The 27963-nt window shown below is 48.0% G+C and overlaps 1 protein-coding gene across 3 annotated transcripts in view; it reads right to left on the bottom strand.

Moving 5' to 3' along the window:
* Positions 1-409: 409 nt before the first annotated feature.
* B4GALNT3 (beta-1,4-N-acetyl-galactosaminyltransferase 3) overlaps positions 410-27963 on the bottom strand; it is a 107524-nt gene continuing 79970 nt past the window's right edge. Inside the window, exons 1-17 of one of the 3 annotated variants that reach the window (XM_075940934.1) lie at positions 27700-27777; positions 26594-26661; positions 25714-25814; positions 25271-25338; positions 21544-21622; positions 21048-21114; positions 19697-19840; positions 19217-19326; positions 18589-18689; positions 14615-14694; positions 12486-13524; positions 11155-11453; positions 10048-10201; positions 7813-7885; positions 6492-6645; positions 5338-5464; positions 410-4598 (exon numbers count right to left, since the gene is read on the bottom strand). In XM_075940934.1, coding sequence (XP_075797049.1) covers positions 4490-4598; positions 5338-5464; positions 6492-6645; positions 7813-7885; positions 10048-10201; positions 11155-11453; positions 12486-13524; positions 14615-14694; positions 18589-18689; positions 19217-19326; positions 19697-19840; positions 21048-21114; positions 21544-21622; positions 25271-25338; positions 25714-25814; positions 26594-26630 — 2742 coding nt within the window. In that variant the 5' untranslated portion in view covers positions 26631-26661; positions 27700-27777 and the 3' untranslated portion in view covers positions 410-4489. Of the gene's footprint in view, positions 4599-5337; positions 5465-6491; positions 6646-7812; positions 7886-10047; positions 10202-11154; positions 11454-12485; positions 13525-14614; positions 14695-18588; positions 18690-19216; positions 19327-19696; positions 19841-21047; positions 21115-21543; positions 21623-25270; positions 25339-25713; positions 25815-26593; positions 26662-27699; positions 27791-27963 lie in introns of those variants that run through there. The other 2 variants (XM_075940924.1, XM_075940941.1) reach the window with 2 other exon arrangements.

Raw genomic sequence — 27963 nt, 5'->3', positions numbered from 1 at the left:
CCATTTTCAGGGCTCAGGGCTCTAGCTGCTGCTACTGCTGTAATAACAGTGGCAGGGGCTGGAAGCCCCGAGCCCCTATGAATCACTGGGCCCTGGGACAACTGCCTCCTTTGCCCCTCCTCTCCTCCATTGGCAGGCCTACCTGTGATGCATCCCTGATAAATAGGAAACTGCTCTATGTCCTCCCCTGCAGCCCCCTTGCTTCAGTGGGGGAAAACAGATCATGTTCTGACCCCCAAGTTCCCCCCCTTTGTCTTGGTCTCTGTAGCACGCCCACTGGGGTACAGAGTAATTTATATCCCAAGTATTAACCTTGTCTTTCGCTGGGTGAGACAAAGAAGAACATTTGACCTTTAATCATCAAAGAGTGTTGCTGGCAGACGTTTGAGGAACGCATAGACAGACGAGCTTTTGTAGGAAAAAACTGTCTTTATAAAACCCTTGGGGTGCCAGGCTACCCCCCTCCTAATAGAGGGGAGGCCTGGGAATCATCTTTAAGGCACAAAGCCACTTTAAGATGTGGAATTCAGAGGTACAGTACAGAATTAAAACACAAAGCATTGGTGTCTGGATAACATTTCGGACATATATAAGCCATGAGAGAAGGCAAGACATTCATATCAGGGAAACATTACAGATCATTACAAAAAAGTCACATCATTTTCATAGAATAGATAATTTCATGGTAAAACCCATTCCAACCCCTTTCTTGGATTGCAAAATAATTTCAGTCCCACAGTTCACAAGACAGTGGAAAGGATCTGATGCCATCAAATAATACCAATGGAAAGGAGATTAAGTTTTTGGAGAGGCCCACTTCTCCACTTTGGTAAAGCCAAGCGTCCCATAGCCTGTGGTGGAGCAGTTGCCCCACCCATGTAGGTGGAGGGTTAAAGCAGCCCTTAGAAAGGCTGCACAAAACCCAACCAATGGGAAAAAGCTTGTAGAGAGCCAATCAGGAGATGATTTGTTGGAGCAGCCAGTCAAGGCCAGGGAGGGCCATATAAGAAGGGCTCCTCAAAAAGCAAGTCAGTCTCTCCCTGGAGTGCAAGGGAGAAGAGCTGGATGCCTTAGAGGCTACCTTAGCTAGAGCAGTGCTGGGCAGACAGGGGAGTAAGAGTAAGCTCCAGCCTTAGGACTGCCAGCCTGAGACCCCTGATATAAAGGGTCAGGAAAGTGTTAGGGCTATGGGGAACTGCCCTAAGGAAACAGTGAAAGTTGGCGGAGTGGCAGCACATGGCTGCTGGAAAATAGGGTCCCTGGAGTAGTGCATGGGCTCGGCCTTCTCCCTGACTTGCCACTGAGGGGAGTGTCTAGGGTATAAACTGCAGCCTGCCACTGAGGAGAGTGGCTAGACCAAAGATTGCAGTTTGCCACCAAGGCAGGTGATTTGACTGAGGATTGTTGGTCCTCTGGAAGCGGGGAAGGAACCAAGTGGGGCATGGCCGGAGGGCTGTGCCCTGAAGAAGATGCTGTGAACTGTGGAGCAATGTGGTTCCCAGAGGTAGAGCAAAAGTGACAGTGGGTGAGACAAACTAGAGCAGAGGTGGGGAACCTAAGGCCCGGGAACTGGATGCAGCTCCCAGCTTGCATGGATCCACCCCTGAGGCCCAGGGCTCCCTCTCCCCAGTATTGGGGAGCCCACATTGGTGCTTCAGCCCCTCCCCACTGCCATCCTCCCACAGGGCTGGAGAACATCAAATCTACTAGTTCAGGCTCCCTGGTGTGCAAAGGGAATGTGGGGAGTGTCTTTCTCCTTCTCAGTCAAGGGCCACATCAATGAGGGTTAGATTTTTTTTTTTTTGCTTCTCACTTGTGTGCGGCCCCAACTGATTTTTCTGTGGGTCAGTGGCCCCCAATGCAAAAAAGGTTCCTCACCCCTCACTAGAGGAAGGTGCGTTGTTGGACCGAGCTAATGCCCAAGGTGGCACTGCAGGGGTGAGTCCTGCCACCTCCTTGCATAACTCGTTTATGATCTTTGGGGAACTGTCATTCCTAAGACCTGTCTCCTTTCTGATGGAGAACCCCATGCCCCACCTCTGTCCCATCAGTGCATAGAGAGAGAGCAGTCCTGAGACAGAATCTTTGAGCCTTAGCTTCCGCTCAGTTCTTGGTTTTGATTGGGGTGCGTGTGCAGAGGAACAGCCTTAGGGCTAAACCCTTGACTTTTTCATATGCATTTCATGCTGGCCTGACAGCCCTGGAGCAGGTACTTTCCCCACTGCCCTGGGGCAGTCTCAACCTGGACCTCTACTGACTACTTCACAGGGTGACAGGTGGGTTCAGTCTCCACAGAGAATTCCTACTGAGGACACTCTGCTGAGGCTGCCAGCTAGTGCCAGTGGTGATGGTGGCTTTTGTGCTGTGCGTAATTGCCCTCTGGGAATAGGACTGAAGACCCGACCACCCATTTCATACAGACCAACAGAGAGTCCTTACTAATTTTGATCACTACTAATGTGATTGAAAGGCACAAAGAAAGGAGTGTAGCTGAGTGAGCACCACAAGATCCCAAGTGAAATCCTAATCCCACTGAAGTCAAAGGGAGTTGTGCTATTGCTATTAATGGAGCAAGGACTGCATCCCTGTTTCTATGACTAGCTCTAGGACAGTGAGACCCGCAGGCTGTTTCTGACTATCCATGCTTCACTTTCCCCACTGGCAAAACAATACTCTCCCCTTCACAAGTGCTCAGTACTAGTTCTAATTCATTGGATCCCGCTGCTTAGCTTCTAGGCTAGCCAGTCCCCGTTCCATACTCATTTCTTCAGAGCCAGTTCAGACATGCTATGAGATTAACAGTTCCAAGGCTTCCAGAGTTTGGAAAGAGAATCTGCAAATGCTAGAGATTTGTTGAACCCTGCATGTATGTGCACAAGCCCCTGAAGAAAGTGGCATGATAGGACAGGCACTGAAAATGCATCTGACAATGCATATCAATTATTCCAGTAAGAAACAATCAGCTGCCAAATAATTAAACTTCTAAAACCAGTTTTCATCTGTCACTTCCTTTCCCCTCCAAAAATCACTTTCATGTTATTTCTCAGTCATGAACAGTTCCTTCCCTAGTTATGAAGACATTTTTCACCATTGCTCCACTCTGTGTAGCATGTCCTCCCCTGCCCTGGAGGTTGCTGGTTGGTAGAGCACTGATTTAGTCCATATCAGCCAAGTTGGGGATCTCTGCACTCCTTGAATTATGAGAAAGGACTGAAACCCAGGCATTAGGGGGAAATCTTACCCCACTGAAGTCAACAGGAGTTTCACCACTGACTTTGGTTGGGGCAAGAGTTTGAACAAGGAAGGTCCCTTTCATATTCCTTTCACCAATGCAAAACCCTTTCACAAGTACAATCACCAAACTTCCACAGTCCTGTCATCTGTGCAAGCCCCAGGTCTTAAGTCCACCTCGCCAGTGCCAGCACAAGACTTATTCGGTCCTTCCATAAGTGCAGCATTTTCAGCTGCTCCTGTTCTTCTACTATGCAGACAAACTGCTCTTCACTCACACAGCATCTACAATGGAGAAAACCTGTGAAATCATAACTTATTAATTTAACCCCCAGATGCTGTGTGTGATAGACCAGGTCTAAGGAGCACAAAAATTCTTCTTCTGATCGACAAAGACACATTCTATTTCCCACTATTATGAGTTCCCAGCTGTTACTGGGACACACACTTATCTGACTGGCCTACAGATGCTGATATGGCTTGTCAGTTCCTAGTGAGATAGCCTCCCCTGTCCAGCATGAGCCTCAGGCAGGGAACAGCTACCCATAGTGTGGCTCGTAACACTAGCCCCAGCTGGCTGTAGGCAAATGAGGTCTCTCCTAAGGGAAAATTATTTGCGTTTCTAGATATAGTCCATGGTTTGTTGAACAGGATTGTAGATTTTCTCAGTGATTGAAATGAAAGGGTGGGAAATAGGGCAAGACACTGGCACCCTAAAGTGCCTAACAGCTCCTCAGTCTCGTCTGGGCAGGTACATGAGGATGAGGACACTACATAGTTCAGAGAAGTTCCTTTGGTCCCCTGTCCAAAGACATGGGTATCAGAGTTTTTTTCAAGTATCAAAAGAAGCAGCAACTTTATTGTAAATAATCCATTTTGGTTGTAACTGGGATGTTTTCCTTTTCTTCAATTTGCACCATGCAAGACAATCCAGCCTGCTCACCACCATACCTATCGTACCATCAGCAGGGGCTCCAGGTGCATCAGTGTCAGCGTAACCAGTCCTTTGCTTGTTCAAGGCTCCCTCAAATACAGAGAGAGTCACTGATCCTGCGTCTGGGACCCAATGGCTCATGAGTGCCAAAGGTAAGTTCCCACTCCTAGGCTTCTGATCATTCCTTTGCACAAGCACGTGTGAGTCTGACCTCCTCTGATGGCTCTAGAGAGAAACGTGGGTACTCTCGGCTGCGTGCCTAGGCGAAGTGCATGCTCTGATGCAAGGATGGCTGGCTCTGCCAGGCAGCTTTGGGGCCAAACATTACAGTGTTCTCAGCTGTCGTCGGTTCCACATGCCACGCTTGGAGTGAAATCGGTGAAAAAAGTTCCTCAGGGAGAGCCGTTCTACTTCCAGGCCAGCCTGCAGGATCCTGTGGAGAAGGGAAAATTCAAGAGACAATCAGCTCAAGGAGACACTGCAAGGAAGGGCTGGCAGTATGGGTGGCTTAGGTGATGCAACAGTCTCCTGTGTACAGTGTCATACAACAAACCATTGCACTAATGGAACGGCCCAACAGATGGTTAAGGCTCACAACCAAGGGCTGCAGAGGTCTAGGACTTGTACAGAATACGGAAAGGGAAAGGGAAAGGGATATCATATAAACTTTTAAAAAAATCTTAAGTGCCCCATCTGGCCCCGAATGACCTTACTCCTCATAGCTGCTCTGCTGGGCATGTATTATCTGTTCTAGAACCTAGAGGCCACAGCTGAGATCAGGGCCCCATTATACTCAGCACTGTTCAAAGAGCAGGAAGAGGTTGAAAATATGCACTGGGAGCAACTGTCCATGCCTGATGTACCCAATGCCCACCCAGGATGTGTCAGGAAGGTGCCAGGACTCTGGAGATAGCCCTCTCTGTTCCTGTGTCAGTGGCTATGAGGAGGCATTCTGGTTATAGCAGCCTTTAGCTCTGCCAGAAAATGTGTTGCTTAAGAGGACATCCTCAGGGGCTCACCCTCAGTGCCCTTTGTCACCTTCATTTCTTACTGCTCTACTTCAGTAGGAATTACAGCTCACTTCTCTCTCTTGCCCTGTCACCTCAGGACTACATGAGACTGCTTTCCTGAACCCCTTGCAAGGGCAGAGCTGATGGAACATCTCCACTCACCTGTCCACAAGTTCCCAGTCCTCTCCTCCCCAGCGATCCCGGAACTCTTTGGTGTTCATTCCTCCAATCTGATCCAGATCAGACTTGTATATGCCTAGGAGACCAAATCCATTCACCTCCCAATAGCCTGCAGACACAACCAAAAGTCCTCAGCCGTGCAGGCATCCTAAATCACTTCTGATTGAAGCAGGAGAGATTCCCACACTTGGACAAACAACCACACTTCCCCGGGACAATACCTGAGCCAAAGGAATGGGAAGAACAAACAAACTAATCCCGGCAATTCTAGTGGCAACAAATCCAGTACCAAGGTACAAGGTGTTAATGTTCAGGGCAGAGAGCATGTGATCCTTTTATATCTGACAGATGCTCTCACCTCTTATGTACCAGCAACATACTTTCTGATTCACCTGCCTTATCCCCGCATCGAGGGTCTGTCCCCGTCCCTTGAGAGTTAATACTGAAACTGGAATTTTGCCCTGATTTTGATAGAATCCCAGGAAGTCCCGCCCTCCCTCTTTGGAGGACCACCTGTACCTAGCAGCAGTGCTGCAGTGCGTGCACCTGCACAGCCATGCTGCCCCGACTTGCTGTCTCTCAGCTCTTCTCAGCAGAGCTTCTTCTCTGACCAATGAAAATAGAACAATGAGCTCAGATCAAAGTGAGAAGCCCTCAGGCAGTGGCTCTAGTGGCCCTTGCATCAATCAATCCCCTTGGGTCAGTTTGGGCCCAGTGGAGAGGAACCTGGGAACAAGTTATGGCCACAGCAGAAAGAAATGAAGAGAGCAGATGAAGGTGCTGGAGGGAGGGGACAGAAGCTGATAGAGGGGAGAGATTTTCTTGAGGAAGCCAAGTGTATAAAAAGCCCCTGAATGGGATCCTGCATCAGTACATCACTCGCATGCCTTATATGGCTCTACTTGTTTAACACACTGATACCATCCACAGTACCAATTCCTTTGGCGTCTGGCATTGAGATTTTAAACTCAGTTAAACCCTATCCAACATTTATTCACTCTCTTAGCGGCCCTGGTAATTCCCGCAAGGTCAAGATTTTGCAGGGCCCCCATAACGGTGAAGGAACATAACCAGAGGGTATTTCAGACTACAAGCACCTTCACCCAGGCCTGAGCCACACAGCTCTGGCCTCTCACCTTCAGGCCACTGCGGAGATGCACCGCACTGCAACCTCATAACCATGGGTGCAAACGCCATCTTGCCCTCCACGCAGTGCTTCCGAATCGAGTCGATGACCCCAGCCGGGAAGTGGATGTGGAGATCACACAGGAAGATGATACTATGTGGATCCTGGAACCAATCACCCAGTTATCAGTCGTAGAGAGATTTCACCCCCTGCCACCGACCTGGCAGCACAGCTTATCAAAGGTGGGTGTGTTTGTGGCACTACCCTGGCTGACACTGCTATCAGCCACATCCACATCCTACTCTCACTTTTGACTATCTGGATTATGCCACTTGTACCTATTGTTAACACTGTTGAACTAGGACGATTTTCCAGTCTCCTGCTGAATGATCCTAGTTCTACCCAAAGACTACAATGCCAGCCACCTCTCTCACAGCCCAGATAGGCAAAAGCCAACCAGCAGCCAGCAACTGATGCCCCATAATTGTCCAGGTTACATAGGGCCTCGTCCTCTTTTACAGCAGAGTCCCTTTGCATTGCTCTACATATAATTTACACTCACTCCAAGGCCTTTCTGCCCTGGCAGAGCAGTTTAAAGGGGCCCTCATGTAAATTAGAATCAAGCCCCTAGTCTCTGCCCCATGACTCCTGTGCCACAAGCAGCTCACCCTCAGTGCACATGGGGCCCAAAGCCTCCTCTGAGATCTTGGACTGTGCTGTGGCGGCTGGGCAATCAAGCCTGCTTTGATGTGGTCTATCCCCATCTCACTCAGAGCCTCGCTGGGGTGTGGGGGGGGAGTGCTTTCTCATCAGTAAAAAAGTGGGAAATGCATTTGGAAACATATAGACTGGATTAAAGCAGGCCTGTGTAGGGTGGGCAAGTGGTGGGGGGTTGGGAATGAATTAGAACAGTCTCTTTCACCACAAGGTCACAAATCCAAATCCAACTTCAGGCTTGTAACGTTGTTGCCATGCAATGGCTGTTCAGTGACCGGTGTGAAATATGTTACCAGAGTCTATTTCCTTGCAGGCAGCGTTCACATCCCAGAAGCCACTGGCACCATGTTTCCCCTCCTTGTTTGGTTGTCCCAAGTGGGAGGCTAAGACCTGAATGGGCCACAGAGACTGATCTCCTCAGTGTGGCCCCTTCAGGTCATGACTGAGGCACACTGCCAAGGCAGCATGAACGGGACATGTGCACTGACCCTGGCAATGCCGAAAGACAAAGGTTTCCGAATGACAGGTGGGGGCGCGTGAGTACACGGTGCCGGTGATGTACAGGAGCTACACATCTTTCTGCAGCTTGGGTACCACAGCTATCAGGCACTCACCTTCACTAGGTTTATCCCAGCCTGCAGCCCTGCAGAACGCTCAAAATTCCCTGTCAGCTTCAAGTACTGATAACTGTTGGCAAGACAGACAGGAAACAGGTTGAGTTCTTTAACCACACAACAACGCCTTCTAGTGAGGCTCGTTAGCTCACTTGCAGCTGCCCCCAGTTTCTAGAAATCTCTCAAGGAAGTCAGGGAGATATTGGGAGTGGAGGAGGAAGCATCTTGGTTCAATGCTCACTTACAACTCTTGGGAATGTTCAATTGGGTGGATGCTATTGCATTAGAGTGTAATCCACATTCACCCTCACCTTCGGGCCCTATGCAGCACAGTGAGCACCTTCCAGGGCCCCACAGGTGGTTGAAATAATCATGGCCTAGACCGCAGAGATGTGGGTTTAACTGAGACCTGCACTCCAGAATAGATATCTCAAAAGTACTTTGAAACCCACCCACAAGTGCTTCACCAGCACAAAGCACTCTTTGGTTGTATGATTTGGCACATATCTGAGGTCTCATCCGGTGGAACTACTCCTAGCTGGTTCCAGAACAAAGGGCAGCTGCATGGTGTTATGGTGATGAAGTTGTCATGGTGATGGAAAAGGGAAAAAACAAAGTTGCAACTTTAAATCAAACTCCTGGTTAGTTCACATTCCAGTCTTGTGTAAGGAGGCTACATGGGAACTCCTTGCCTGAGGGGCTTGTGAGGGCTAGGACTGTAGCAGGGTTTGTGAGAGAACTAAGGCTATGTCTAGACTGCAAGCCTCTTTCGAAAGAGAGCGTCTAGACTGCACGTTGAACTTTCGAAAAAGCGGCTTGCTTTTTCGAAAGAAAGCATCCAGTGAGTCTGGATGCTCTCTTTCGAAGAAGCCCTATTTACATTGAAGAACGCCTTCTTTCGAAAGAGGAACTTTCGAAAGAAGGCGTTCTTCCTCGTGAAATGAGGTTTACCGCCATCGAAAGAAAAGCCGCGTTCTTTCGATTTAATTTCGAAAGAACGCGGCTTGAGTCTGGACGCAGGGGAAGTTTTTTCAGAAAAAGGCTACTTTTCCCGAAAAAACCCCTGAGTCTGGACACAGCCTAGATGAATTCATGGAGGTTACGTCCATCAATGGCTATTAGCCAGGATGGGTAAGGAATGGTGTCCCTAGCCTCTGTTTGTCGGAGGGTGGAGATGGATGGCAGGAGAGAGATGGCTTGATCATTCCCTGTTTGGTTCAGTCCCTCTGGGGCACCTGGCATTAGCCACTGTCGGCAGGCAGGATACTAGGCTGGATGGACATTTGGTCTGACCCAGTACAGACATTCTTATGTTCTTATGGGGCCTTGCTTCTTTCTATATACAGTATAGGGTCTCTTGTGAGGCCAGGCCTCGGGAGACTGTTTAGCACTACTTGGCATTCTGGAGTCCTAGCCTAGACCTACTAATGGGAAAGAGTGGCTCTCAAACCTTTCTTAGCTGGCCCATCTTTGAAAATATTTCAGACTGTGGCGACATTCCCCTCCCCCTCCCTGGCTTACCATATTTCAAGTTCCCAAAGAGAGGATACTACCAAAAGTTGGAGGGGGAGCAGCCCTCTGCCTGCCCAACTGTGAAGGCAGCACTGCCTGCAGCAGCAACAGCACAGAATGGTGGCATGGTATGGTATTGCCACCCCTACTTCTGTGCTGCTGGTGGCAGTGACGCTGCCTTCATAGCTGGGCACGTGGCCAGCAAGTGCTCTTGCAACCCCAGTACCCCTCCAGAATAGCCTTTAGACCTCCTTTTGCATCAGGACCCCAGTTTGAGAGATGCTACTCTACAACACAAAAGAGAAGGTCCTGACGGTGTGTGGTGCAGATGGTTACTTTAGATAATTGCGACAGCGAGACACACAAGTTAGCTTTCTAAATTCTCCTTTCTTTTAGTCCCACTCATCACTGATTTGTCACCTTCTTGGCTTTCCCCCTTTCTCTACCACTTGGAGACTTGCCTTTGACTCTTTACCGCAAACCTGAACAGGAGTTGCAAAAAGGGAGATGCATCAGGGTAGATGGACTGTACAAGAGGCATATGTGTGAAGGCAGATGGTGACAGGGTATGTAGTATGCAGATGCAAAGTGAATGTGTGCGTGGCTTTTGTCTGCAGGGGTGCGTGTGTTTGAGTTTCTATACGCAGATGGCTGGGGAGATTAATGTGTGTTCGCAGGGGCATGCCGGTGTGTCGTTTGCGTGTGAATAGGTGGCATGCTCACCTGCGTAAGCTGGACCTTTTCAGAGCCTTCTCTACATCCATGTCATCACTGCTGTAGTCTGCGATGATGACATTGAAATATGGGTCCTTGGTAACTCTGGACAGTTCCTCCATGTCAGAAATGAACTGCAATACCCAGCGTGCCTGGTTTTTCACTAATCATGGTGGGGACAGGGATAGGAGAACAAAATCAAAGCAAAATTGAATTCATGCCTTGACTGCAGACAGCTGAGATTTCAGCCTCCAGTCAGATCCAAATAGGAGTTTCCCTCTAAGCTGCGCAGTCACCTATTAAGCCCCGTGTCTAGCACCTCTCTCCCTGGTCCCAACCTGCCACGGACTTGCTGTGACTGGGGGATACATGCCCTGGCCCACCCTGCTGGAGCTGCTGTGGCTGGGGAGAGATGCCTTTCACCTGGCCCCAAGCTTCTGTGGTTAGAGGGGGCTTGAGGTAGCTCTCTCCATCTGGGGCAGCCTGCGCCGCAAACCCATCAGCCCTTGCCCCACCCCAGAACAAGCCCCCTCAGCCAGAGCCCTCAGCCCCCCCATACCACAACCCAGTGCTCCTGTCTGGAGCTCCTTTCCACACTTTGAACCTCTCGGCCCCATCCCCACCATACATCATCCATGTGCAGAATGAGTTTTGCTACGTGCACCTGTATGGACGTGATCTATCGCACCCCACCTCCCTACTGGGGCACATAACAAAATTCGTTCTGCACATGGACATAAAAAAAATTAAAGACAACACTGGTACCAGGGAGCAATCTAGGGACAGGCCCAAACAGAAAACCCAGATATGAATGCCCTGAGCTTGGTGGCCATTTTGATTCACATCTTGGTATTGCAGGGTGAGCCCATTCCTAGTCTATTCTGAGAGTCATACTTCAGGTAGCTCAAAGCATTCTTGCGGCTGGTCAGTTCTATTTCTGATGCAGTTTCATTTGGAGGGAAAAGGTAGTGGAGCAAGGTGTGGACACTGGCACAGACATGGTGTTCAGAGCTGTGTCTGGACCAGTTCCCAGCAGAGTCCCTCGAAGGCTGGATCAGGGTCAGGCCACAATCTCCCCACTCATGTTTTATTTTGGAAGAGCCTAGATCTCCTGACCTGGTACTATGAAGTGGACAACAGCACGATGGTTCCAGGAGAAGCCCAGAGGCCAGCACAGGTCCGGCTCATTCGCGACTCCCATCAGTTGACGTCGGCGGCCCCATGCCAGGTTCCTCATGTTCATCTCCTCCTGCTTGTTGCTGCTGATGCCCGGCCAGCCCCGCGCAAAGACATACTCTGAAAAGCGCACGAGCTGCCCTCCCCTTTCCAACAGCTCCAGCTCCAGCAGGTAGCGGCTGCCGCGCAGGCGGTCCTGGCGCTTCTCCACATTCACAATGCGCTGCAGGAGGAATCTCCTGCAGGGATGCAACAGAGTGATCTACATTCCTCCCCACCTCCACCAGTCACTCCTCTCCAGGGCATCTCAGCCAGGAATGCTATTAACCCTTTCACGCCCAGGCTACAGCGTCACTGCACCACCCCCCATGACCCACGTCAGGTTTAGGATTTTGACTGGCCTCAGGGTTAGTCACTTGGGATTAGATCTGGGATCCAAACCAAGACAGAAAAGCTGATGAAGAAAGGGAAATAAAGATCCCGCCAAAATCACTGTTCAAAGTGAGTTTAAGTTTTTCTAGTACTGGAGAGGCACAGCATGAGGGGCAGTAACCTTCTTGCATCCTGTCAGTGGCTCCGTCTACACAGCTTCCCTCTTCCGCAAAAACCTATGCAGATGAAGTACAGATTAGCATATTGCTGCGCTTCATTTGCATAATTAATTAGAAGCCGTTTTTGCGCAAGAGCTGTTCTTCCTCATTTTTCAGGAAGAACGGCTCTTGCACAAGAGGGGGTTTTTGCATTAAAAGGCGCGGAGTAGACGGCTCCTAGTTAATTATGCAAATGAAGCATGGCAATATGTTAATCTGCACTTCGTTTGCATAGGCTTTTCCGGAAGAGGGACGATGAGTAGATGTAGCCGGTGAGTCTGAACCCTCAACTGGCAGGGAGACATTAGCTCAGTTCCTATGTCCATTAAATGCTTAGCTGAGAGAGGGAGTAATGCCCAATGCTGGTTTACAAGTTCTGGGAACATGCTCACTGGAAAGTGGACTGAAACCTACACTCATTTCACACCAGCCACTACACAGTTGTGTTAGACAGACCCTAGTGAGTTGCAGTGAAGGCGTTTTCTTCCATTCTCAGTCCATTCTGGTGTTCAGGTTCCCTTCCCCCTTCACAGTTCATTTTCTAGGGCTGTATTTTCAATCTCTAGAGTTTTCGCTCTAATTTCTACTGGCTCCTTATACCATGCTGTGGCTCCTATGCAGCATGGTATGGAGACTCGTGAGAGAGGACCTTGGGGCTGCAAGAGACAGTTTTTGCCTTACCCTTTGCTTCTCTGGTTGAGTTTCTTCATGAAGATGCGTGTGACCTCCAGGGCCTCCCTCTCTTTCAGCAGCAGGTTCCCTGATGTGTTGCATTTCAGGTCAATCCAGTCTGTCCGCAGCGCGTGGAAGTCCAAGCTGCTTGCGCTGAAAGTCTGCTCCCAGTTTACTACCTGATCAAATGCTGGCATGTACTCAAATCTCTCCTCCTCCTCCCCCTCCCCCTCTGCTTCCCCTTCCACTTCTTCCTCCTTCTCTTCTCCGGCTGGCTCAGCAGGCTCTGGCTGAAACTCCACCTGCTCTCTTGCCAAATCCACATCAATGCCATCAGCTGCCTTCTGCTCCGCAATGTACGACTCCACCTGGTTTAGCCACTGGGCTTCGTAAAGGGTCTGCTTGCCAAGGCTGGCAGCACTTACAGCTCTACTACTTGTTCTGCCAGAAACTGGATTTTGTCTCCTTGCTTGTATATTGCCTGCTGGCTGGTCCTTGGGGCTGGTTGCATTACGGTATTTCTCAAGAGGCTCCACTTCCCTTGGAATCCTGGCAGCAGAATCCCTGGAATTGTTGGGTGTATGTTCCCAGGGCTCTTGAGGTCTTGTGATAGAAGGAGGGTCCTGGCCTCCCACTCTCCTTTTGGGCAGTGACTTTCCATGGATGTCCCTAACATGACGAGGAGGGTTTCTGGAACTGTCCTTGACCTTGATTTTTAGATAGGGCCTCCTTCTTGGTAGCTTTCTTTCTAGACCAGTATGATGGCTGCTTTGGTTGGCTGAAGTCCTGTGAGCTGGCTTAAAGCGGGGCCTTTTTGCTCCTCTCTTTTGCAGTCTCTCTCCCGTATTACCATCTACAAGCAAGAGGAGCTTCCGACGCCCCGGGAGGGAATAGTCACTGTAAACGTCTCCGTAGCCTGCTATTGTATTGGGGATTGCCTCAACTCCCACTGGCTCTGCTCCCCACTTGCTGGGATTCCTTGGGGGACTGGTGCTCTTTGCATCCTGGTCCATGTACTTAAATTCATCAGGATTCCCTTCCTCAGAGCCTGCAACATAGATAACAGTGACATCTCTAACCTACTCTGCTGCCCTCGCTGCCCTGACCCACACCCAAAAGCAGAAGGGAGTTAACCCATCAGTTCATGCCCCTTTATGGGTCCACCACCAGGGAAGCTGCTTTGGCTTGTTCTCATTCACTGTCATGGTGTGAATGGTGAGTATTCCCTCTTCCAACGCTCCGAGGGTGCTCTGGGGAGGGGAAGCTGCGCTAATTCTTGTACTAGTATCCTTGGCACATGTGGGCCAGTCTTCCCAATGGCCATAGCTATTAGGCATGTGTAGACGTGCCCCTCCCCCAGCTATGGCCCTCTAGCACAGTGTTTCTCAACTAGTGGTATTCAAGAGAAGTCTGGGGCGGTACGTCAACACAACTGAAATTTGGGGAAAACTGAATTTTTGTTTTAAGTTTTACAGCGCTTTATTATTTTTGTACTTTTTACACCCAAAAATTTCATCGCTCACCTGGCTACGATTAAGTTGTTTAAACAAATGTGTTGGAATGGTAGAAAACAAATTTTGTGTGTCTGAAAACTCTAGGTACCAGGGGTACTTATAATTTTTTTTAAAAAGAGGCTATTTTATAAAAAAAAAGGGTTGAGAAACACTGCTCTAGCACAGGTGAACACTGAATGAAGAGCACTGAGATTGGGGAGGAGGGGGCTGAATGTTGCTCCTGGGTAGGCTGTATGAGGAGGGAGAGGGAAACTGAGGTTTAGGGACCACAAGGGGAGAGAATAAGTCAGGGGAGGCTGCCCCAACCTGAGCTTTCACTGATATCTTTAACAAGCAATAAATCTACATTTTTTAAAAAGATGAAATGTGCAAAATTATGAATAAATATGCAAGCCATATAATTAAATAATTTGCATGATATGTCACATGTGCAAGTTCACAAAACTTGGCAAGTCTGATGGCCCTGCCCCCTCAACCTGGCCATGGCTCTGTGGCACACATGAGCCATGCTTTCCACTGCACATGAAGTCAGCTGCATCTTCCATCCATTCCAGGGAAAAGGAGACATTAAAAAAAATTGATAAGACAGGAGAGTCATCCTGCCTCTCACAATAGGGTCTCTACCTGTCTGCTCCGTTTTCTCCCCAAACTCCAGATTTCTTCTCTCTGGCTGGTCAATGTTCATATACTTATAGAATCCAAACCTTCAGAAGTAAGAAGGAAATGTAGGCACAGCTATAAGTTACAGAGGAGTGTTTCTCTGTTGGAAGTATCATACCATGATAAATGCCATCTTACCGCCCCTTAAATCCATTCAAAATGCTCCTGCGAAGACCACATCTCATTCCTCTCTTTCCAAACCCCATCCTTGGCACCTACTGGTCCCCTTTTAAACTCTGTATCAAACACAAGCTATTTGTCTTCTTTTTAATTATCTCAGAGAACTAGAAGGGACCTTGAGAGGTCATTAAGTCCAGTCCCCTGCCCTTATGGCAGGACAAAGTACCATCCCTAACAGATTTGCCCCAGACCTCTACATGGCCCCCCTCAAGGATTGAACTCATAACCCTGGATGTAGCAGGCCAATGCACAAACCACTGAGCTATACTCATCTCTCATACACCTTTGAGTCATCATCTTTATTGTCCACTATTTCAATGTCCCCATAACCCGCCTCCTTCTTTCTCCCACACCGCCCCCATATGAATGAAGGGAGCTCTCATTCATATGAAGCAGCACGTCCTGAGTCCCCAAAGATGAACGCTACAGGGAAAGAGAAGTTTCCATAGAGTCCATGTGCAAGGCCCAAAGGGACCATTGTGATCTTATAGTCCAGAGCAGTGGTCTCCAACCTTTTTACCCCCAAGATCACTTTTTAAATGACAGACCAAGCCAAGATCTACCGCCTCACCCCTTCCTTGAAGCCCCGCCCTCTCTATTCTCCTCCTCTCCATCACTTGCTATCCCCAATCCTTATACTGTTGCTTTTTTCCCCCAATTCTTCTGTAGGAAGAGGTTTTTCCAACATTTGGCCTGTCTAGACTGCACCAAATGTCAGAAAAATCCCTTCTTTTGGAAGCCCCCTTATCTTCATGGAAAGAGGAATATAGGGGTGACCAAAAGAGCATATTTGCTCTTCCACTAAAAAAGCGGAAGAACAAACGCAACCCTGGATGCAGAAGAATGTTTCTGGGATATCTCCAGAATCCTGAAAAACTCCAGCAGTCTAGCCATATCCTCTCTGGGTTGAGACAGGATGTGTAGGCTCTGGGGTGGGAATGAGGGATTTGGGTGTGGGACGGGGTGAGAGGTGCAAGCTCTGGGAGGAAATCTGGATGCCGGAGGAAGTGAAGGGGACACTGGCTCGGGGAGGGGGCTCCTGGCCAGGCAGTGTTGGGGTATTAGGCAAGCCACAGGCTTGTGGATGTGAGGGTGCAGGAATTCGGGTTGGGGTATGTGAGGGGCTCAGGGCAGGGGGTTCCAGTGTATAACAGGCTCAGATTTAGGGTCTGGGGGAAGGGGTTGTGGCCTAATGGGGACTTGGCCCCAACTGGGGGTTTATTGGCCAGGTTTAATTTTTAAATAACATACTATGTCAAACACAAAAAGTTTCTGCATTGTATTTATTTATGAGAAGGACAGGGAACTTGTCTTTAGTCAATGGTCACTGACCCACAGAAAAATCAGCTGAGAGCAGGGGACATTTCTCAAAGTTGAGAATCATACTTCATGTATAGCACAAGCCATATAAATTCCCCAGAAGGATACCTACAGTGGATCTTTTAAAAAATCATTCAGTCTTGATTTAAAAATTGTTAGTAGTGGAGAAGCCACCATGACACTTATTAAACTGTTTCAATGGTTAGTTATTCTCACCATTAAAAATGTAAGCGGTATTTACTAGTTTCAACTTCCAGGTTCTGTGATTGTGTTGGACCTGTCTTTGCTAGACTGAAGAGTCCATTGTTAAATATAGACACTTAACATACTAATCAAGTCATCCTTATCTTAACAAAGAGGAGGTTAAATGGATTGAGCCCTCTCAGTTTATCACTATAAAAGGCATGTTTTCACGGGGGCATTTATGTGCGCCCGCACCGGCGTTTTAAAACTACTCACATTCACCTCTGCTTAGCGCAGGGTCGGCAGCCTGGGGCCCACGAGGGAGCCCGACACGGCGCTTTGGAGGCTTGAGCCCCGCCCCCACCGCAGCAGACCGCCCACGCAGGCGCTTCAGTAGCCAAAGCAACCCCACGCTGGTCGGGTCCGGCTGCGAGGCAGCAACAGCCCCTCTCCCCCAACGCAAAACAGCCGTGGCGGGGCCCTTTGTGGTGCAGGAGCTGCGAGACGGCAGGGGAGGGTCCCTCATGGCCGCTTCCACCACCCCACTGACCCCGCACAAGCCCATTGGACGGACCTGGACAATAGCAGCTGCAGGAACCTACCAATCCCCAAGCACATGGCCAGGCAGGTCTTGTGGGAGAAACAGGAGAGCAGCGCGTCTCGCTGGTAAGTGTCTGGCCCCCCATCTACTCCCACTCCGATATCTTCACCCACAGAACTCTCCTCCCAGACCCTGCACCCAATCCCCTGCCCTAAGGCACAATCCAAACCCCTGGCCTGATCCCCCCCCCCCTCAGTAAAATGTCTGGTATTTTCAGTTTCTCAGCTGGAAAGCCACTTGGGACATTCTTCCCTTGCCATGTGGAAGGGAATGTGAAATTTAAAGGTGCCATGATTTTTTGGGGGGAGGGGAGGGGTGCTTTTTTTGCTCAACATTTGGACATCCCCCCTTTTTATTAATGCAGAATTTTGTTTAAAAATGAATTACAATAGAATTAAAATATTATCCAATTAAATTAAGTTTCTATCAAATTTACCCAATTCACTTTTAATATGAAAATAGCCTTCAATTTCACATTTGACGCCTTTTTTTGTTGGCGCCCGCCACACTCTTCTGAAAACATGAATGTGATATTGGCCACAAAAAGGTTGGGGACCACTGCTTTAATCATTCTCATGGTTCTTCTTTGTACCTTCTCTGGTTTCATCAACAACCTTTTTTAAATGGTGGCACCAGAAACAGGGGCAGATTTGAGCATGTGTTGCCCCAGTGTTAAATACAGAGGTAAAATAAGCTCATTATTCCTACATGAAATTTCCGTTTATGCACAAAGGGGTCTCATTAGCTCTTTTGGCTACAGCATCTCACTGGGAGCTCATGTTCAGCTGATTATCACCCATGATCCCCAAATCTTTTTCTGGGTCCCTACTTCCCAGGACAGAGTCCTTTATTCAATAAGAATGGCCTGCATTCTTCTAGATAATACATTTATATTTAACCATATTAAAATGCATATTCTTTGCTTCTGCCCAGTTTCACCAAACCAGATTGCTCTGAATGAGTGACTTGCCCTCTTCATTATTTATCATTATTTTTGTGCAAATTTTATCAGACATGATTTTATATTTCCTTCCAGGTCATTGAGAAGAATTTTAAATGGCAAAGGGCCAAGAACTGGTTGCTGTGGGAACCCACTGGAAATACATCCATTGGATGATGATTCCCTATTACCAATTACATTTTGAGACATCAAATTTAACATATGCCATGTTAATTTGATATCACTGAAAGTTTTTTAATCCAAATGTGATGTAATACTGAATCAAATGTCTTTCAGAAAGTCTGTAAGACAATATTATTACTTTAATCAATCAAAATTACTATTACCTTAATCAATCAATCAATCTCATCAACATGAGACACCAGTTATTTGACAGGATTTATTTTCCATAAGCACATTATCTTCGGGGGGGAGGAGGGCGCAGTTTTCCTTTAGGAGTTAAAATTTTTTATTTGAAAAAGTACCTTGGCTATCTGAAGGGTTTAAGCACCAAACTGGAATGCCCAATTCCCATTAACTTCTGGGTGTTCAACAAGAGAATTCTACAAATTAGCACGTCAAGTTCTACTCCAGTCCAAAGCCTTATACTTCCCTGTTCTCCCTCCAGTGATTAAATCCTAGAGTTTCAGATACATGCCAAGGCAGTTGCCTCGCCAACCAGTCCCGGACTGTGACATGGGAGGATTGTTTTACCTCTCCAGGTAATAGGGGCTCTCCTGGTAGAAGCATTTGTTGTCTGTCTCCATGTGGCTCAAGCGGCTGTAATCATTTGGATAAACAAAGGACAAATGAACCTGGAAAGAGGGGGAAAAAAAACATGCACAAAAAATTACCGCTATAGATGCACATGAGCTTCAGTGTTTAATGCAATCTTTCCTAGAGATGTTTGGATCTAGAGTTTTGATAGGGCCCCATATAAAATACAGGGGTGAGTTGCAAAGTTCAGAAATTCATCCAAATTTTTCCAATGTTCAGCACTGCCTAGAGCTGAGGTCTGAGTATAGTTCTGTTTATTGTAAGGCTTCAGAACCCATTCTGGGGAACATGTCCTTCAATCCCGTCATTTGCACCTTGCTGCGTGTATCCAGCTGAGTAATGGCTTGCTTGAATTAGGAAACAGGGAAACAGACGTTGGGCTGTTCTATGGACCATGGAAGCGACACCCAAACCCTCTTGCAGGCATCAGCTCTTGGGCTATTCCACACATTATGAAAAGAAATCCTTCCCACAAGCAGGCTATTTTCTATGTTCTACAGAATGTACATGCTTTCCTACCGGAGGGCTGAGCTAAGCAAACATTTGTTTTAGGAATGAGACTTACGAACTGGAGTCCCTGATAGCGCTGCAGTGGGAATCCATTCACTAGATAACTGGGCTTGTAAGGGCAGTCGGGTAGGGTCCTGCGCAGGCGTGACTTACTAATCAAAGGCACTGAGAGGCATAGACAGACAGACACAAAGAGAACAGTTACATGGGAAATGCACCAAACCAAAGCCACCCTAAATTGGACAGCACCCACCATGGCCATTCCCTATGAACGTGTACCAATTTGCCATCACAATGATGTCAACTGCATTAAACATTCCATCTCCTGGGGTCATCTCACTACACTAACCTCTCACATTTATAATTTATCCTCCGTATGTGATATTTCAGCACACCTGAGAGAGCTGACAGGGCAGAGTGTGGAGCACCTATTTCCTTATCCCAATTTGGGGAAAACAACTTATGAAAATCCACCTTCCTCATTTGCCCTGGTTGATGTGATGTGATGAGCTGCCATTGTTTGGTGGTGTCTCACCTTTATAAATAGTGTCCCGAGGATCAGACTTCAGCATGTCAGCTGGGTGTTCCATGTTGCCCAGGTTGGCTGTGGGTGGGCTTGTATGGCTGGCCAGTGTCTGTGGGATATGACCAACCTCATCCATCTTTAAGAGAGTCTCATCTAGAAAACAGAGAAAAGGGGAGAGGGAGCAAGGAACAATCCATCTTTTCATCCCCTCTAGAACGGTTCCTCACTCTTTGAGGACAACTCCAGCACCCTCTCTCCAAACTCAATTTGGCATCTCGTTCTCAGAAACGAGTTATTTTATGGTCCTGTCCAAAAGCCCCCCGTCAGGGTCAGATCCTCACTGTGCCAAACACTATATGAACATTTTCCTGGAAAGCTCAAAATCTAGAAGAGACCAGAATAGCAGAGGTGGTTTTCAAAGTGGGGTTTGAAGAAAGAGATGGTAGTGGCTGTATGGATTATATCAGGGAGTTTTCCCATGCATACAGGGTGACCTGGGAGAAAGCCCAGACGTGTTTGAGAGCGAAGCTGATATGGATGATCAATAAAGGCTGAGAATGCTGGCAGAATTAATGTGGGGTTGATACTATAGATGGTAGGTAGGGCTAAGCAAAACTGTGAAGGGACATAAAGGTAAAGACAAAAAACTTGTGTCTGATGTCAGGGAGAAAGGAGAGCCCATGGAAGGACTTAACAGGGGAAGGTGACATGGACAGAGAAACAAGCCAGGAAGATGATCCCAGCAGCATTTTGAATGAACTTGAGGGGCTCAAGGTTGTAATTTCATCCTCAGATAACGTGGGTGGCTTCCCTTTCATTCAACATCCAGCACAAGAACTCCCCTTTAGCTTTAAGAAATCCTTCACAGATCCCTCCTCCTCCTTTTGCTGGCTTCATTCCTGTCCATCTTCTAGCATGTTCCCTTGGCTCCCATATTCCAGGTTTCATTCTGCTGCCCTCCTAGCTGCCCAGTCTCTGCACAGCAGGCAGTAGATCTTTCTCCTGTACTACTACCACCAGCTGGAACAGTTTCTCTGTTCCATGCTGGCGCTCTCAGTCTCTCCAGATCCCATCTCTTCTCCCCTGCAATGGACTCCAAATCTCTCTGAAACGCATTGAGATCCCGCTCTGTGAAACTCCCAATTTTCCCCTGCCCCAAAACTTGGCCAGAGCACATCTTCTGACCCCTACCCTGTTAAACCTCCCTCTGCCCCTTCTAACATGCTGCATTCCCAGTATGTTATTTCCATGTGCCTGGATGGGCTGCAATCAGCTGTGAAACATCTGTGGCGCCTTGGAATGAACAATGAGATACATAGACAAGTCTGTGAGGCACTAAGTCTGAGGAGGAGATACTTACTAGCGAAAAGGGAGAGGAACTGGGAGTCTATGACTGTGAATTTAGTTTCTGGGTCACTCAGCCTCCACTGGAATAGAAAAAGAGATGAGCATGAAGCATTTATTGAATTAATCCATCCAGCAGGAAAAAGAAGAGAGCACATCTGTCTAGAACCATATGGGGCCGCTGAGAAGCCTCCTTCCCCAAATCAATACAGAACATCAAACAGGGAAGGGAAGGGAAAAGGAGCAAAATTCCCCATGACTAGTGGGTGAAAAGGGAAAGGATGGAGCCCGGGGAAGAGATGGGAGAGGTCGGGAACTGAGTGGGACTATCCCAGGCAGAATGAGATAAGGGGCCAGGATGCAAACAGGACTGTCCCTTACTGAAAAGGTTCCAGGATGGGAACAGGGGCATCCTGGTCAGAGTTGGGAAGTGGGCAGGGAGGGAAGTTATCACTAATCTTACTCTCAAGCTCCATCAGTGCATATGAAACCGGCTGCATGGGGGCACTTACTGCCACTTCCACATGGTCTGTTCCTTTGTCATCCTGTTTGTGCAGTACCTCAAAGTAGTACTTGCCTGCTGCTGATAATCTGCAAAAAAGAGAAACTCGTGTGTATCATTGGGAACGTTCAGTGGCATTTGCTTGCTTCATTCCTCTCATTCAAGGACTATGGCGCAACCATACCACACCTTCAGTTGCAACCTATCCTGCTTTCAAACTAAGCAAGGTTGGGCCTGGTCAGTTGTGGGATGTGAGATCTCCAGAGGATGCTCATATGTTGAAGGCAGGGCATACTCATGATTCTGCATGTGGCACTCAAAGGGTGCAAGGTGAGCCTCTACCTCCAGCTAATGCTTCTGGACACCAGAATTTTAGTCCCCCGCTTGGGAAACATGGCTAGTTGCTAAGTAGAATATTGTAAAGAATCTGGGAAGTATTGTATGGGCTCTCTTCTCTCTCTTTTGTCTGGAGGTGACTGTTGGATTTTTTTTTATTTTTGTGTTTGTTTCTTAGGAGAAACAGCCTTTTCCTCCTACCAAAATTATAGTTCTCTAGAGAAATCTGTGTGATATCCACCAGGGGGCATACTGTCACCATTTTAATGTACTCCATAGGAAGTCCAGTACCTTTATAATTTGGAAGTTTCCCTACTTTCAAGTCTCTTTCCCAATATTGCCACCTTAAAATATTAAAAAATCATGACATTATAGATAAATATTATTTGTATTTCCCTTCTGGTTTCTGAGCCCTTAAAATACATGGGTTCAAACAAATCACATTTTCAAGCTTTTGTCCACAGTTATGAAGGCTAGAATCTTACTTTTTTTTTTAAGGAAAGTTGCAACTCTCATATTATCTCCAAAAGCTGATGCCATCAGTAAACTATTGAATACCATGAGACTTGCAATAATATTGCAAGAGCTAGTAACATTGTTTTCCAGCCTGCAGGAGTCTACGCAATTTGTTATTCCTCATTCCACGAGGTGTACAGCTAGTTCGGATTAGAAGCCTAATCCGAACTAGCTACTCCGTGCCGCGTGTAGCCGCGCGGCACGGGGTTCGAACTAGCCGGGATTTTAAAATGGCGGCGCCCGGCTTATGCAAATGAAGCCCGGGAAATTCAAATCCCGGGCTTCATTTGCAAGTGCGGTATGCCTACATTACCCTCCTAGTTCGAATTAGGAGGGTAGTGTAGACATACCCCTATTCAGTGGACACTTTAGAGAGATTGAAGTTGCTTGCATTGGAAGTCACACGTGACTAGGAAACAGGACATTGAGTAATCTTTTATACGGTAGTCAATGACTTCTCTCTGGGAACAGAGAATAAATCAATGGCAAGATAGGCCACTGGATAGGAATCCTGGGGGATCGTGGGAAGGCATTGCAGGGCCATCAGCAGGTTCTCCTCGTCTTCATCACTCAAGAGTAGAGAGAGTGAACCTGCAAGATGAGGGCGTACCGTCGGTGCCAAATAGCAGGGTTGTCGGCATGGATGTTACTCTAGATTCCTCTGCCATAGTGAAAGGCTGCGGTGCTAGGGTCACCAGTGCTGAAGGCAGTGTCGAGGGGGGTACAACCACTAGTTGCAGTGCCAACGGTGCTGCATGTGCAGTCGCTGGTGCCACATGCTTGTGCCTCTTCGGTGCCAGGGGTGGCACAGGTGCTGACAGTGCCGAGTGGGACCTAGGTGTCTTTGGTGCTGGCAGTGCCTCCAAAGGTGCTGATTTGGCTTTTGCCTTTGTCGATACCGAGGCCGAATTGAATGGTGCCAGTGGCGCCGATTTTGAGTCGGGCTTCTCTGGTGCCTTGGTGCCCACTTTAGTAAGGTCCTTGGACCCTTGGGAACCGTCGGTCTCTGACAGTCTTGGTACCTTTCTGTCCGGTACCTGAGTCGAGGTCGGTGCAGGGGGTATCTTGTGTGTTTGCCCCTGTTTTTTTGAAGGGGAGTCACCTTTATTTAAAGAAAGGGATCTTTTCCTGGTCAGAGAAAGAGACCCTGGTACTGGAGCCTAAAGGAGCAGCCTTCTCAGACATGGCCAGCAGAGAGGGCTGATGAGGCGGAATGGAGTGCAGAGCTCTGGAGGCGAGGCCAGTGTTTTTGAAGGAAAGAAGTTTTAGTTCTAGCCTTGCACATGCAGCCCATTAGCTATCTGCAGTGCTGGCTGGCACTGGGCGGTGGCATGTGCCTGTCCCAGGCACTGAACACAGTGTGAATGCCTGTTGGAGACGGGGATTAAGAGCCTGCAGGACAGGCAGCGTTTAAAGCTTGGGGAACCTGGCCGGGAAGGAAATATTGTCAAGGCAAACAGCCACAATAGCAAAGAGAAACTCACCGCCCAACGATAACTATTTTTAATGATTGAAACTGTGAAAAACTGTACTCTACTACACTACCTATAACAACGAACGATGAAGATTTTAGCAAAAAACTGGAGAGCAACTGCGGTTCCGACTGGCGACAGAGAAGGAACTGAAGGGACAGTTGCTGCGAACGCCTAGTAGCGGCACTGTGTGTGCCATCTGGTCAGCGCGCGCCGTAGGGCACTGCAACCAAACATCTCCAACTAGGTGCGCAGCAGCACCCCAGACATCTAAGGTGGAGCACACATAGGGGAATCCCCTGGAAGAAGAACTGGGTGGTTATGTCTGGATAGGAAGCAAGTTAATGCGAGCAATTAATTAAGTACATTTAATTGCTAGTGAAGACAAGCCCTTACAGATAAGGATCCTAGCTCTGAAGCCACACTCTGCTAATAGGAAATTAAAGAAAGGGGGAAAAGGCCCATTTTGAAAATAAAATTTTCAGTTTTGAAACCCCCATGCGACTAAGCTGACCAATCAGATGTGTGTGTGTGTGTGTGTGTGGGTGTATGACTACACTTGCACCCTCTTTCAATAGGGGGATGCAAATGAAGACATTCGAAATTGCAAATTAAGCCGAGATTTAAATATCCCGTGCTTTATTTGCATAATTGCGTTATGGCGCTTTTTTGAAATACAAAATGCGGTGTAGATGCGGTTATTTCGGGAGAACACCCTTCTTCCGAAATAACTGTTAAACCTCATTTTATGAGGAATAAGGGTTATTTCGGAAGAAGGGTGTTCTTCCAAAATAACCATATCTACACCACGTTTTGTATTTCGAAATAGCGCCATAAAGCGATTATGCAAATGAAGGATGGGATATTTAAATTCTGGCTTCATTTGCAATTTCGAATGTCTTCATTTGCATCCCTCTATCGAAAGAGGGTGCAAGTGTAGACATACCCTCAGTGAAAACCAAATCCAGCATATAAAAACAGAAGATGGTAAATGAAAACCTTTGTAATTTCAGACACCAATAAATGCAAACTGCAGAGTGGGTATACTTGGGACTAAATCCAGATTATTTCTCTGAGCACAAGGGGAACTGGAGAGAAGCTGTTCTCAGTAGTGACAAATGGCAGAACAAGGAACAATGGTCTCAAATTATAGTGGGGGAGGTCTAGGTTGGATATTAGGAAAAACTATTTCCCTAGGAGGGTGGTGAAGCACTGGAATGGCTTACCTAGGGAGGTGTGGAATCCCCATCCCTACAGGTTTTTAAGTCTCGGCTTGACAACATCCTGGCTGGGATGATTTAGTTGGGATTGGTCCTGCCTTGGGCAGGGGGCTGGACTCGATGACCTCCTGAGGTCTCTTCCAGGCCTAGGATTCTATGTTTCTATAACTCCCAGCTGTTTCTGATCACTCACCTCACAGGCCTTGATTGCTGGCTTCGGAATTTCCCAAATTCCCCTGGTGCTGTCCACTCCTTGCCAGTCTGTGAGAAGACAGAAAATGCCCAGGTTACAATTCACTTCTTCACCTAAGTTCCATAGTTACTGTCCAGCGGTGGGGATAACACCCATTCTTCTGGGAAATCTGTCCATGAGCTGTAGAAGCCGGAAACTCAGCCATGTCTGTTGATTACAGCCCAGGACTCCAGCAGCTTGGGAATAAATCAAGCTGCCCAAGAATATGCCAGGTGGTGCAAGTCCTCCATTCGCGGGGATCTCGCACAGTCTGATCAAGATGACGGCTTGGCTATTCCAGCCACCATTTCTTCCTCCTGAAATACAATGTAAACCAGAAGGATTTTCATCCCTCCAGACATATTAGAGCCTTGACTAAAACAGCCATGCAGCATGTGCTGTACCTTGCCTACACTGGCCAGCAGCTGGAGACCAGAGGTCTTTTCATTTGGACTCAACCAGAACTCAGCATTGTCATCTGCAGCAATAGCAAACTCGAAGTCCCCTGCCAAGAGATTTCTGAGATTAGGTGGTGCTCTGCATTAACAGGGTCTACACACAGACAGAAAAAGTTCCACTGCTAGAGAGGGGTCGCCTGACCCCTCCGAAATAGCACCTGTCCTCTGCTCTACTACCCCTTCTCCTCTCTCTGTTCTCTGGGAAACCTTCAGAACTAAAATTCAGTGAATACTTTTAAATATCTTCCTGCTGCAACAAAATGAAGTTTGGTTTCTTACCCTCTAGGTAACTTATTTCCCCTCAGCTGTGCTGAGTTTGACTGAAATCTAACAGAGGGGGAAGCTAAGAAGTTCACACAGATTCTCCTCAGCTTCTTTTCTGCTTACAAACGGGAAAGAGTGTGTGTTTGCATCTGGGAATGTGCCCAGGGAAGCACAGAGGCGGGCACAGTTGTGTGGGCTTATGTGTGAGGCTTTGGGATGCTCACCAAGATGCATAGGTGGGGCAGTTTATAGGGGCTGAAGGGTGGCACGTTCAGGCTCACAGGGGTGGGAATGGGTGCTTAGAAGGAGATTGTGAATAGACTACTCCTAGGGGAATTTTATGCCACCGTGCCATGCAGAGTTTTGCAGAAATTAACATGTGTGCAGAATTTTCTTTTCCCCTCACAGAAATGGTTACAGAGCTGCTAGCTGCCACTAGAAGACACTGGACTCTGCAGACCACAGTTTGCACAAAAAGAGACACTGCTGGAGGCAGACAGAGGGAGCTATATGTTTAACAAGTTAACTGGCCCAGGGCGCAGCACGGGTAAATTATGCTTACCAGGTAACTGGTTAACTGGTTGCCCCTTTACATCCATAGTTCCTGGCAGCTGCACTGCCCAGCATGACCTGAGAGAATGAGGGTGGCTCACAAGAAACTCCATGCAACCACCCGAGTCTCATCAAGCTGTTTCTCCCTCTGGAATCCTGAGCTCTGGAGAGGCGAGGGGGACAGGTGTCTGGGTTGGAGGGTCTCCAGGTTTGGGGACGCCATGGTTGGGTTCTGGGGACAGGGGTTTTGGCTGCATAGACTGGGGAGCGCAGGTGGGCTCGAGGAGGGAGGGATTGTGGTGTTTGGCCCCCTTGCTGGGCTCTGGGGCAGGGAAGTGGGCAGAGAAACAGGAACTGGATTGTCACAGGGGTTTCTTTAACTCTCATCTCCTGAGGGGGGTGTTTTGTGTGTTGATATTATTATACACATACTTCCTAGTCACTATTTTTGAAATAATAATTGAAACTGGTATGATAATGAAGTGTTATTTTGACGAATAAAATTTGCAGATTTTTTTAGAATTTTAAAATATTGTGCACAAAATTATGTATGATTGTTGTTTGTTGATTGGTGCAGAATGCCCCCAGGAGCAACAGACAGATGCATGTGGATGGATGGATGGCTAGCAACGGGGAGGGTGGAAGGGGCACAGGTTGTATGGATGCTGACAGGGACATGACGTGTGTGTATGTGCGCGCACACACACACACGTGCCTCTAAGGATAGAGGTGGCTGCATGGAATCATATATGCACACACAAGAGAGTATGGGCATGTGTACATGTGTGTGCAAATGCTGGTAGGTTGTGTGTGTGGACAGCTAGGTACACATGGGAAGCATGCCTGGCTGCACGTGTGTGTATGTGAATCAGTGTTGGGCATGCAGGAATATATTGTTTGCTCAGAAATTACATATCTGTGTTCTCCCTGCCCATGAGGAGTGTGCCCATATGATCCATGCCAACCACCCTCAGTTGGAGTCACAGCTAGACAATATGTCTGGGCTCCTAGCTAGAGAGACATCAAGCTAGAATTGCCCACAAGAGCATTTCTGTTTGGTCTCAAGCAGGGGCCGGGGCAGCATGACAATCCTGATTTGCCATGGCACCTCCTCACCATTAGTGAAAGGGTGCAGATAGCCGAACAGACGGAGCCCATAGTTTGTCCATTTTGGTGATACTGCCAGTTTCTTCAATGTGGTTCGTATCTGAAGGTGGAAGAAACAAAAAAAGAATGAAATAGGGAGGGGAACGGGAAGTATCAGTATAGGAGGGGAGGGGACTGATAGAAGGACTGGGAGAGAAGGTGAGACATGGGGCAGATGCAGGGAAGAGGATGAAGGGAGGAGGAGATGGAACTGAGGGGATGGGACTAGCCGGA

Source organism: Pelodiscus sinensis, chromosome 1 (genome assembly GCF_049634645.1).
Source record: "Pelodiscus sinensis isolate JC-2024 chromosome 1, ASM4963464v1, whole genome shotgun sequence".
Classification (NCBI taxonomy): Eukaryota; Metazoa; Chordata; order Testudines; family Trionychidae; genus Pelodiscus; species Pelodiscus sinensis.
This window is presented reverse-complemented; position numbering and strand designations above follow the sequence as displayed.